The sequence below is a fragment of the Sarcophilus harrisii genome, chromosome 2 (assembly GCF_902635505.1).
Source record: "Sarcophilus harrisii chromosome 2, mSarHar1.11, whole genome shotgun sequence".
NCBI lineage: Eukaryota > Metazoa > Chordata > Mammalia > Dasyuromorphia > Dasyuridae > Sarcophilus > Sarcophilus harrisii.
Window position 1 is genome coordinate 150,356,131 of NC_045427.1, and position 13,961 is coordinate 150,370,091.

Consider the following 13,961-nt stretch of genomic DNA (forward strand, 5'->3'; position numbering starts at 1 on the left):
ACAACTTAAAACCTGGATAAAAAAAATAGAGAGGTTGATCAGTGTAACAGATTAGATACAAAATATATAAAAGCAAATGAGTACAGTAACTTGGGGTTTGAAAAACTGAAAGGTCCTAGCTACTAGGGCAAGAACTCACTATCTGACAAAAACTGTGGGAATTCTGAAAAGAAGTCTGGTAGAAATTAGGCATACACAAACATCTGATGCCATCTATTAAGATAAGCTAAACATGGGTATGTGATTTAGGCATAACAGGTCATAAGCAAACTGGTAGAGAGCATTGACAAAACTATCAAACAATCGGATCTATGGAAAGGGGAAGAGTTAGTGACTAAATAAGAGAGAGACTCAGAGGAGGTAGAATAAGTAATTTTGATTATATAAAATTAAAAAGAATTTGCACAAATCAAACTAATTCATTTAAAATTAGAAGAGAAGCAGGAAATTGGAGGAAAAAGCTCTTTGCAGGAAGTTTCTCTAATCAAGGCCTCAGTTCTAAAATAAAAAGGGAACTGAGTTAAATTTCCAAGGATCAGAGTGATCCCCTAATTGATAAATGATCAAAAAATATGAACAGGCAGGTTTCAAGGGAAGTAATCAAAGCTATCAATAGTCATATGGGGAAAATACCCTAAATTACTAAAAATTAGAGAAGTACAATTTAAAACAACTCTGAGTCAACACTTCTTATGAATCAGATTGTCTGAGGTGGCAAAAAAGCAAATGACAAATGCTGGAGCAGATGTGGAAATATAGACATACTAATGAACTGTTGGCAAAGCTGTGAACTAATCCAACCATTTTGGAAAACAATTTGTAATGCTGTCTCCAAAAGCTATTAAACTAGAATATCTTTTGATCCAGTGATTGCCACTACTAAGTCTGTATTCTAAAGAGTTCAAAGCAAGAGAAAAAGTGCTCATATGTGCAAAAATATTTGCACCATCTCTTTTTGTGGAAAGAATTAGAAATTTATGCTCTTCAGTTGGGGAATAAATTAACAAATTGGTATATGAATATGACATAATACTAATAGTACTGTAAGATATTATGAAGAAAAAGATTTCAGGAAAATCTAGGAAGACTAATTTGAACTGATGCAAAGTAAAGTAAGCAGAACCAGGAGTACAATTTATATGGTAATAGTAATACTGTTAAGATAATCAATTTTGAAAGATTAATAATTCTGATTAACACAATGACCAAATACCATTCCAAAGAACTTATGATGACATGTATAACATTTTCAAAAAAAGAAGTGATGAACTCAAGAATATGCATTGAGACATATTTTCTTCTTCTTTTTAATTTTTTTTTTTTTTGGTGGGGAAGGGGAAGCAGGCAGGACATGGCTAATGTGGAAATTTGTTTTGTATGTCTATACCTATTTGTAATGTGTCCTTTTGGGTTTTTTTGCCTTCTCAGTGGGTTGGGGAAACAAAAAGGGGAGCAAGAGAATTTGGAAATGAAAATAAAATAAAATTGAATTTTTAAAGAAAGAAAATAAACTTTCTGGTTCAATGTTGTCTTGTTTTCAAATAATATAATCAAGGCTATGTATTCTTGTTAAAGTTGACAACATTTATGCAAAAAAAAAAGACCTTAATAGCTCATTTACCAACAAGTAAGATCTTTTTCCCATTAGAATATCCCATTGAAATCTATGACTAATTACAAAAATATTCTTATAACAACCAATTACATCAGGACACAAGACAGACTTGAACATTTTTTTAAACATTTTCTTTAAGAAAATGCTCATGTTAAAAGTCTTCTCATAATAGTTAAAGATCAGTCACAGTCTTGTGTCATAAAATACAAAAATCCCATGGAACCTAAAACATTATTCAGTGCTTGCTATGTGCCTGGCACTGTGCTAAGGGCTAGGGGTGTAAATAAAGGCAAAAACAGTTCCTGCCTGAAACATTTAACAATCTAATAGGAAAAATAACATGCAAATTACTGTAGAAATAAGATAAATAAGAATAAATTGGTGATAATCACAGAGGATAAGCTCTAAGATTAAGAAGGACTGAGAAAAACTTCTTATAGAAAGTGGAAATTTAATTGGATCCTTAAGGAATCTAAGAAACAAAGATGACGACAGACAGAGGGAAATCTGCCAAGAGACTTTTGCAATTGTCTTGTAGAGAAGTGATAAAAATTTATACTCTCTAGAAATATAATTGGATTGGAGATTTATACTTTTTATGGACATAATATTTTGGAAAAGATCTTTTCAGCCCATTTCCCCCAGTTTCCAAACGGATATTCTTAAAATACAAATGAAATAATTTTACTTTACTCAATAAATTCCAGTGACTCCCTATTACCTCTATGATTAAATAAACTCGGTTTGGTATTTAAAGTCATTCACAACCTAGATCCAACCTACCTCCCCAGGTTTGTTATATATTACTTTGCTTTATGGGCTCTTCTTTCCAATTAAATTAGTCTTCTAATTGTTTCTCACACACGCAATTCCATTTCCCATCTCCAAGGCTTTGTATAAGCTGTTCCCTTTGCTTGTTCCTCATAATTCATATATAATGCCAATTTTCTTTGAAGTTTAACGCAAATGTTATCTCCTTACATGGAGTATTTTCTGTGTCCTTTCAAGTTGCTGATATATTTTAGTTATGGAGTACAGTCAATACAAGAGGGCAGAAACAGCAAGTCAGTTTGATTGGACCATAGAGTGCCAGACAAAGTGTAATATAGAAATAAGGCTGGAAAGCAGTTTGGGCCAACTTAGAACAAAGCATTTGATGTATACTTTTCTGACCTCTGCTTGTAAACACCCCTAATGAAATGAGGGTCATCAGACAAGCCATTCTATAGTTATTTAAATGTGCTTTTATATACTCAGCCAAAATCTATATTTCCACAATTCTTGTCAGTTGCTCCTCATGCTGTTCTTTGAGTCAAAATAATATAATCCCCATTTTATAAGACAATGCTTCATATATAAATCTAATTAAGAAATATCATTATTAGTTCCATTAGTTATTCCTTATATGTATGATTTTTTTTTTAGTTTGAGCTTTAATATAGAATAGTGATAACATCTGTATTTAAGTACAGTGCCTGGCATATAGTAGGTACTTCATATATACTTATTGACTGTTTATTTGCAACTTCTACACATTATTCCTACTTCTGTTTTCAGGGGAAAAGTGGGAAATTAACTAAAAAGCTATATCTAAGCCACTTTAAATCATATGGCAAGGTAACAAGCATTTATTAGGCTCTTAATATAGGCCAGGCTAATGCCATCAATTGAGGGAAAACACTTTGTTCTGATGGATCCTATGAAAGAATCTAATAACCTTCCCTCTCCCCTCCAGTCACAGTTAATGCAAACATACAAAAGCTTCTTCAATGAGTTATGAACAAAAATTTTCAAAGAATTACAAACTTAACAATCAGATGAGATTGTTCAAAATAATTATTAATAGAGAAATATCAGTACAATTATGAAGTTTTATCCTATACTCACAACATTGACAAGGTTAGAAAAAGATAAGGGAGTCAGTGCTAGAGAGGCTAAGATCTTTCTTAGTTACATTAATAAACTGTGGGTTAAAGCATGACTTGATCTAAAATTCTGGGAAGAAATTTGGATATGCTTTAAGTATATTTGCTTTAATATGCTTAAACATATTTGAAAATATGCTTTAAAAGTGACAAAAATGTCTGGCCTCAAGAATCATGTTGCAACATGTTTCCAAAGAGGGTTTGGGGGAAAAAACCAAACCAGAGAGGACCTATGTACATCAAATATTCATAGTAGCATTTTTTGTGGTATTAAAGACTGGGAAACAAAATATAGACCTATTCATTAGAGAATGACTCGCTAAAATTGGTAGAAAAATATAATGGAATATTATGATTTTATAAAATTGGAAAAGAAATAATGAACACAAAAAATTCAGAGAAGCATTTAAATGAAAAAAAAATCCACATCAACTCTCTTAAATACATGGTAATAACTCTGTTAAACATTGGGAATAGAAATAGAAAAAGTGAGAGAGAGATTTTGCTTCTAAACAGTTCACATCCTAACTGGAAGAGACAATGCATGAAGGTAAGCTCTGCTACAGGTGAATGGCAAGGTCCAGAGATCTACAGGTTGCATCAGTGGGTCAGGTAACAGTGCTTTGTGGCAGGGAGTGCATAAAGGCAGAGCATATGATAAAGCTGGTGTTCATATAACCAGAAGGAATGGTTGGGGGCTCCACTCTCATCCTAGCACAATGAACAGTTAAACAACATATATAGTTGATTCTGAGCAGCTAGGAGTTCAGAGAAGGAGGTAAAGGGAGAAGATATAAACTGATGAAGAGTGAAATTAGGAAAACCAGGAAAAATATATATCATAATTACAGAAATATTAAATGGAAAGATTAAAAAAATTTGAACTCTGTGTAATTATAATGACTAAGCTTGATCTCATAGAAGAATTTAGAAAATACACATCTCTCTACTTCTTACAACTTTTGCTCATAGCTCCTAGTTTTACTTTCTGAAGACAAGTGGAACAATTACTGAAAGTGTTATATCTAAACTACATTAAGCCACAAAGTAAGGCCGTAAACATTTATTAAGCTTGTGGAGATTTTGGTGATCTGGTTGATGGGTTGATCGCTTTTGCTTTACTATTTTTTTTCTTTCTCTTTTATTCTTTGTAATAGGGATAGCTCTAGGGGACAGCTAGATGGAGCAATGGATAGAACACCAGCCCTGGAGTCAGGAAGATCCTAGTTCAAATCTGACCTCAGATACAACATTCACTAGCTTGTGTAACCCTGAGAAAGTCACTTAATCCCAATTACTTCAACAAAAAAAAATCAGGTTAATAAGGCTTATTGGGAGGGGAAGAAGTATACATGTGACTTTAAAAAAAAAAGACAAAACAAATTAATTTAAAATTAAAAAATACAGTATTCTTGTAGATGGAGGAAAGGAAAGGATTTTTAGATGAATTCAGTGATATCTCCAATGTCAAATTTGTCCCACTGTATTTTATATATGAGCATGTATATGTGGATATATGTACTAATGCCTACATATATGTATATATGCATATTTATGTGTGCATATACATTGTTTAGCATGTTGATTCAACAAACATTTGCTACCCACATTTTCTTCATTTTTATAGACATCCAAGGTCATTGGTTACTATTGCTACAGTATTGTGCCTTTATTTTAGGTTTGTGACTGAATTTCAGACCTTTGTGTTATAATCTATAATATGCCTCTATGATAATATTGTTTCTGTTTCCCCCAAATGTTCCTACTGTATTTTTCTATTTAAATTCTTGAAATGTTACTATACCATTCTGTTCATTTTTAATAAACTATGCCATTCAAATCATGAGCTCATTTTGTCACTAGAATTTTTAGAAGAGATGAAGCAAGAACTTAAAAAGATTTTTTTAATTACTATGAGATGAGAATACTAAAGGGAAAAATTCAAAATGAAATGAAAACTATTAAAAAAAAAAGAACTTGGAAAAAGAATTAACAGCTTAGGGGAAAAAAAGGGTATGAAACCTTGTCTAAGCAACAAACTCCCTGAAAATATGAATAGATAAAACAGAAGTTAATAACTCCATGAAGCAACAGGAAATAGTCAAAAAAGTAAAAAGTCTGAAAAAATAGATGAAAATGTAAGGTATCTCAGAGCAAATACAACTTACTTGGAAAATAGATCAAAGAGAAAATGATTAAAAATCATTGGACTCTCTGAAGTCCATGAACAACAATAACAAAAAAAGTCTAGGGAATATATTTCAAGAAATCTTCAATCAATCAGAATTCTAGAGGAGTAATAATGAAACATGCTTACCTACCTTTTGGTCAAAAGGTTAAGGACTTAGAATTCACAATGAGACAAATCTATCTGTCTCCATATACATATATATGTGTATGTATATATCTTCAATCCAATTCAATACATTGCCTACTATATGTCAGATACTGTGTTTTGCTCTTAATAAAAAGAAAGATAGTCCTTGTCCTCAAGGAGCTTAGAACTAATGGAAGAAGACAATATACAGAAGGAGGTGGGGGGACTCAGGATAAGGTATCTTGTTCCATAGAGTTAAAACTAGACAGAACAATAGACACACAGTAGAATGAGCCAAAAAGTCTAGTTTCTGCTTCTACAAAGGAAGGTATAAATGTGTGTAGTACACATACATATATTTATATATATGTATGTGTGTATATATGTATGTATAGCCCTGATGGAGAAATTTGTTTTGATTGCTCTACATGTGTGTGATGAGTTTTGTTTTTTCTTATGCATCAGTTGGGGTGGGGCAGGAGAACGAGAAGGCAGATGTTGCTTGATTTTGAAAAATGTATACATGTGCACAGATGTGTGTATGGTACATGTATATGTTTATATACATGTTTATGTATGTATTATGAGTATATGCATATGTACTTAAGAACTTTAACACAATAACCAGCCACAATTTCTAAGGACTCATAATAAAACATATTGTTCACTTCCTGACAGAGAGGCCATGGGCTCAGACTGTATACACACATATGTCTGTATCTATGTATGTAATATATGCATATATTTTAAACATAGTCAATGAGAGTTTTTATTTTTACTTGATTATATATGCTTGTAACAGAGGTTTGTGTTTTTTGCTTTCTTAATAGGTGTAAGAAAGAAGTGGAAGAGAAGACTGAATTTTCTTTTGAAAAATAGAATAAAATTTAATGAAACAAACAAAAAAATGGGAATCAAGTGACTAACTGACCATTCCATCATAGAGTTCATGCTATATGAGAAGAGAAGTAAGCATGATCTAACATTTAACCCAGACTTGAAAGAGTGGATTTCACTGGATTCGGAGAAAAAATGCATCTTACTGGTAGAATAGTATTTTGCAGTGCAAGTCAATTCAAGAAGGAAGGAAAATCCTCAAGGATGAAATACTGAACCCACAAGCAGAAAGTATTCAATTAAAATAAAACAATGAAACTGCCTAAGCAGAATCATAGAGCTACATGGAAACATTAAATACTTTTTTAAAAAATCATATTGCAATATGCCACAGAAACAAACAGCCATGGAATACCTATGTTCTGAAATGGAGAGTTGTGTCCTTCCATTTAATTCAACCACTTAATTACAGAAGCAGTCTCACCACAAATACACATGAATCTGCCATGTATGCTCCATGCTCCCTTTTGGCCAGTTCCTTGTTAAATACATTTCTCACAAAGACTAGTACATGTTGGACGCATAGTAAAAATTCAGTTTAAGACACTTACTAATTGACTCTAAGTAAGTCACTTGATTCTTATTTGCCTCAGTTTCCTCATCCATAAAATGAGGTAATAATAATAATACTTTCAAAAGTTCTTGTGAGGATCAAATGAAATACTATTATTTGTAAAGTACTTAGTACAGTATCTGGGTACATGGTAAGCACTATATGAATGTGAGTTATTTGTTATTATTATCATTACTTGTTGACTTGAGCTTGACAAAATGACATTAAGAAATTATTCTAACAATTTGTATATTGTAATCAAGGCTATTTCTTCCTTTCTTTTAGTAATCAAGATTAAGAATAGCTTTTCAAAAATAGACTAATATATAACAGAAAGACCATTGGGCTGGGAGCCACTTGTCCTGGTATTAATATCATTCCATTCCATTCAATTGCTTTTGAAAAAGAAACCTTCCGGACTTTATGACCGAAGCAGAACTAGAGTTCATTATTGATCACAAAATAGAAAATTTCGATTATACCAAACTGAAAAGTTTTTGTACAAACAAAACTAATGCAGACAAGATTAGAAGGGAAGCAAAACTGGGAAAATATTTTTACAGTCAAAGGTTCTGATAAAGGCCTCATTTCCAAAATATATAGAGGATTAACTCTAATTTATAAAAAATCAAGCCATTCTCCAATTGAAAAATGGTCAAAGGATATGGACAGACAATTCTCAGATGAAGAAAGTGAAACTATTTCTAGTCATATGAAAAGATGCTCCAAGTCATTATTAATCAGAGAAATGCAAATTAAGACAACTCTAAGATACCACTACACACCTGTCAGATTGGCTAAAATGACAGGAAAAAATAATGATGATTGTTGGAGGGGATGTGGGAAAACTGGGACATTGATGCATTGTTGGTGGAGTTGTGAACGAATCCAACCATTTTGGAGAGTAGTTTGGAACTATGCTCAAAAAGTTATCAAACTGTGCATACCCTTTGATCCAGCAGTGTTACTACTGGGCTTATATCCCAAAGAGATTATAAAGAAGGGAAAGGGACCTGTATGTGCACGAATGTTTGTGGCAGCCCTTTTTGTAGTAGCTAGAAACTGGAAACTGAGTGGATGTCCATCAATTGGAGAATGGTTGAATAAATTGTGGTATATGAATATTATGGAATATTACTGTTCTGTAAGAAATGACCAACAGGATGATTTCAGAAAGGCCTGGAGAGACTTACACGAACTGATGCTGAGTGAAATGAGCAGGACCAGGAGATCATTATATACTTCAACAACAATACTATATGATGACCAGTTCTGATGGACCTGGCCATCCTCAGCAACGAGATCAACCAAATCATTTCCAGTGGAGCAGTAATGAACTGAACCAACTATGCCCAGAGAAAGAACTTTGGGAGATAACTAAAAACGATTACATTGAATTCCCAATCCCTATATTTATGCCCACCTGCATTTTTGATTTCCTTCACAAGCTAATTGTACAATATTTCAAAGTCTGATTCTTTTTGTACAGCAAAATAATGTTTTGGTCATGTATACTTATTGTGTAGCTAATTTATATTTTAATGTATTTAACATCTACTGGTCATCCTGCCATCTAGGGGAGGGGGTGGGGGGTAAGAGGTGAAAAATTGGGACAAGAGGTTTGGCAATTGTTAACGCTGTAAAGTTATCCATGCATATAACCTGTAAATAAAAGGCTATTATATAAATAAAAAAAAAGAAAAAGAAACCTTCCTTCTGATCTCTTTATATGATATAGATATGATCTTAATACTTAAATCAGGGTGAGACAAAACAGAGAAAGAAAATTATGAATTCCTTTGTGCTTCAATATCTTCATCCACAAAATATCTTTTGAAAAATAAAATTATTGCAAAATGCTCACTATCATATAGCCTCTCCAAACCTCCAGGAAGTAGATATAGTAGATATTATCTCTATTTACAAAAGAGGGAAATTTTTTTTTTGAAAACAAATGATATTTGGCCTTACCTGGTTTCTAAGATATTTCAAAGATGAACGAGTACAGTTTAAAAATCACATCACATTCTAGTAACCTAGAATTACATATTTCTGATTTAGTTACTTAAATTCAAAAGAAACCAGGCATACTCTAAATCATCTTACTTCTCTCTTCTGCTTTAATAATGATTTTCAAATCATTATCCTTAGAAGAGTAAACTGAAGCAAAATGAACTGTTTAGTTTAGCTATCTTATTAAGAGACCAATCTCTTGGTTTTTGTACCTCTACAAATAGTGCTGTTTCCTGTGCTGTTCTTGCCTCCTACCGTGAGCATTCCTCCCAAGCCAACTCTTTGGCTCTCTGCTTCCCATGATTTTACCCTTTTTCTTGCTCATTTACTCTCCTGACTTCAACAATTTTCTCTATGCTGTCTCTATGATTTCCATCCCAATTCACTCTGGCTCCAGTCCTGTTTGTCCATCTGCCTAATCAACAATTCTAATTGAATAGCTTGCCATCATTTCAAATTCAATATGTCTAAAATGGAGCTGAACATTACTTTCCCAAACGAGCTCTTCTTTGCGATAGAAAGTGCATTTTTGCTTTTCTTTGTATCCCAGGGGATACATTTAGCATAGTTCCTAGAATATAACAACAACAACACTAATAATTAACATTTATATAGTATTTACTATGTACCATGCTTTACAATTATTATTTCATTTGATCCTCATGACAATCCTAAGAGATAGAAGCTGTTAATTACCCTCATTCTATAGATGAGGATACTGAAGGAAAGGGATTGAATGACTTGCCCAGGGTCACCCACTCAGTAAGTATCTGAGGCTGGATTTGAATTCAAGTCTTCCTGACTCCAGGCCCACCACCAACCACCTGATTGCCTTTAGGTAGTAAATATTTCATAAGTGTTTGTTGATTTAACTTGGTTTTTATGTTTCAGTTAATGATATCACTCCTGTCCCATTCACTCAGGCTCAGAAGTTCAAAGTGATCTTATACCTCTCACTTTCTTTCAATCTCCATTTTAAATAGTCTCTAAATTTTATATGATTTCCTTATTTATACTGCCTCTGCCTTACACCAGCCCTTTACCAAATCAGGTATCTCACATGTTATGCTAGATAGATAGAAAAAGGATTTAATAAGCACTTAGGATGTACAGGCGCTATGCTAGGTCTTGAAAACACAAATACAAACAAAAAGGAAGATGGTTTCTGTCCTCATAGAGCTTACATTCTAATGAGGGAAGACAACACATAAAAGAGATATGAAAAGGGAGGAGGAGGAAGGTACTTGTTTGGGAAAACATCTGGAGAGTCTAAAGAAAAGCTAGTAGAAGAGTGAGCATGGCTGGCTTAGGTCTACCTTAAATGGATGTTCCTGGGAGGAAGTCCCCAATGAGAGTGGCAAACATAGACTATGATTCTTGGCTTTTCCCCTACAGTTTATTGTTGGTTATTAGTGAAAGAGTTATTTACAGTAATCAGTCTTTTAATCATATTATTCCCTCATTTTCAAATCTAAATTTGTTTTCCTTTTTTTATATCAACCATAAATACATCTCTGTTGGCTTTGAAGGTCATTCATAATCTGATTTGCATTTGTAACTCCCTAATATTCTCAAGAGTTGGGAAGGACTTTAGGGATCCTTTAGACCACCCCATGACTAAACTGAAAAAGTTCTATTAAAATAGCCCTCATGTGTAGTTGTCCAGTGATGGGAAACTCATTTGAAGACTTTGAATATTGAAGAATTCACTATTCCTTAAGTGAACCCATTCCATTCAATAGCTTTCACTTTTCAAAAGCTAATGCCAAGTTAAACTCTACCTGGTTGCAATATGACTGTCCTTATTTGTCATTCATATCCAACATACATGATGTACTCTATTCTCGTCAGACCAGAGAATATCCAGTTCTACAAATTATATTGTGGATTCCACTTTTGGAATTGCACACATTTTTTTCTCTCTTACCCATACTGCTTTTCCCTTATCCAAATCCTGTTCATGCTTCACGGCCCAAGTCAAAAGCTACCTCTTATAAGCAGCATTTTTGATCATTCTAACTTTTCCTTATCTCTCTCTCCTCTGAATTCCTTCAACCAATAAAGGGATATATTCTATAACTTAAGACACAATTATTGCTTAAATAGAATACAAAATTAATGTTGATATTAAATATATTATGGTTGTTTCATATATGTAAGTTATGTAGCTCCAACAATATTATAAATTTCTTTAGGATAGAGATTCCATCTATTTTTTGTATCCTCTTGGTGCCTAGAACAGTTTTGAGCATATGGTAGACAATCAGACAGACAACATTGGATGTTTGATAGTGCTTTTTGCTTGTCCTTACAAAGACCATTTTGTAATAGTATAGTTTCCTTTTCTTTTATAACAACATAGTTTTCATTAAGCTTGATGCTTCTGAACATCAACCTAATTTTTAAGTAGTATTTCTTAATCCATTTATATCAATGGAAATTCCTAAATATCTTTAGAACTATTAACAAGCTATACTTTTAATGATACAGCTTAGCTCTGGAGAAAAGTAAAGAAAATGCATCTTCCTTCATTGCAGAGATGGGTTCATAATATTGTATATTCTCTAAAATGTGGATGATATGTGGATGGATTGGCTTTGCTGACTTTTTATTTTCATTTTTAAAAATTTTGCTACAAAGGAAAAATTAGTGGGGAGGGGAAGGAAGATGGATATATCTGGAAATAAAGTGAAATAAAAACAAATCATTGAAAAATAATTTTAAAAAATTATTAGCAAACTCAATGAACAATATCATTTGCCAAATCATGGTAACCTATACAGGATGTTCTCTCTATATACTGCCATTTCAGATACTCATATAAAGAATTCTAAATAATGGTGAAGATCCAGGCAGGTTAGCAGGAGAGAACCTAGTCTGTTTCATGAGATCATATAGCTAAGAACATCAACTGGCTCCCTGACAATTGATAAGGATTAGTAGTTGGTTTTATTCCATGTAGAGATATGGTGGGTTGGATTTGCCATGCTACTGTTGCCTTTGTCCACTAAGGAAGAATCAATTTATAACTAGGTTGCAAAGTCTTATTCTATATTATACTCTATGCAGTTATGCTACCTTGGAACTATGGCTTTACCATAAGCCTAAAATCACCTTTCTCGCTCACTTATCCAATAGAATTAATATGCAAATCATTACATTTTTTTCATCATCCTTCAACCATTAGGTCCAAAATAATTTTTTCAATTCATTAAGAATTTAGATATGATAGAAGGATTATCTCTTTGAAATCTTAATATTGTTGAGTTTGTTTATTTCTCTTCCTCTGGCTATCTAATATACCTTACTTTTACTTTTCTTAGATAAGATTATGGGAAAAAATTGAGAAAACAATATTCTTAGAAAGTTGGCTGCTTGTCATTAAAGAACTTGTAACTGCTTTCAAGATAATTCTTTGGATATGTGAGTTTATTTATACATATTAACTATTTGTTACATATGCATATAGAAGTACATATCGTGTGTATACGTGTGCATGCGTATATGGACAGGCTTGTCTAAGTAGGGATATAAGAGAAGTAGGACCAATAGTACAGGCAACAATTCTCAGTAGTCAAAGTATTTTATTGCCGATAACAGAAATCTCACATTTTACCAATAAAAATAGTCATCACAGGCTTTAAATATTGCTTCTTACCAAAAAAAGAAAAAGAAAAAAGAAAAGGAAGCACCCCAATGCAAAAACAATGAAAGGTTCATCTTACCTATAAAGATCCGTTATCAAACCTTCCATGTGACGAGAGCACAGGTTGTTAAGGACTTGCTCATGCTGTCCAAACAAAGCGATGTAGTTGGAGGTAGGAAATGGTTTTCTAGAAAAGCAGGTAATAGTTTCCACCATTTGATACTTATTAATGTGAATTCTAAAGTAATCTCCTGTTTTTGCTTTGCCTGTTATTATTTGTAAACCCTGGGTGGGGAAAAACAGAAATAATATTTTCAAAAAACACCTAAGCTATGAGGACTTTTCTTAGAGTATATTTCAACTGGGAAGAGAGTACATGTTTTATTATTGCTGTTTCTATTAATAGCACTTGATATTGATTGGACAAACAGAAGATAACAGTGTATCAGAAATCCCATATTGCAACCTAATGGCTAAATGTTTCTCAGGGACCTTTAAAGCTGTAGTTACACTGTATTATATTTTTTAATTAGTTGCTAGGTTACAGGCCAGTCTGTGTTACCAGAATACCACAAACCTAATATATTTAGCTACATTTGTTCAGTTATGAGAGGCAAATATTTCTTTCAAGATTTTACCCAAATCATCCTAAATTTTACATAATTCTTTTTAGAAAAAAGGGGGAAACCGAACCAAAAGTACTTTTAAAATATTTATTTTAATTATGTTTTAGTTTATGTTTTAATTATGTTTAGTTTAGTTTATTTAGCTAATTATGTTTAGTTTAGTTTAATTATGTTTTAGTTTTAGTTTAGTTTGCATGGAGTTGGGATACTTGTTTTGTTTTGCACTTGGATTGACTTGTACTTCAGTTTAATTCCATGCTATCAAATTCCTTATATTCTAAATCACAATCCTGAAACTGTTTGAATAGGTCTAGGGTCAATGGCTGGGCCTTCTTTCCAACTTTGAAATTTCAATGGTACCCTTTTCAA

At 32.7% G+C, this 13,961-nt stretch overlaps 1 protein-coding gene across 2 annotated transcripts in view; it reads right to left on the reverse strand.

Moving 5' to 3' along the window:
- The window catches only part of CFAP61 (cilia and flagella associated protein 61), a 324,804-nt gene that overhangs the window by 60,882 nt on the left and 249,961 nt on the right, over positions 1–13,961 (reverse strand). For both annotated transcript variants that reach the window (XM_031951049.1, XM_031951048.1), the window contains one exon: positions 13,046–13,251. In XM_031951049.1, coding sequence (XP_031806909.1) covers positions 13,046–13,251 — 206 coding nt within the window. The remainder of the gene's footprint in view (positions 1–13,045; positions 13,252–13,961) is intronic.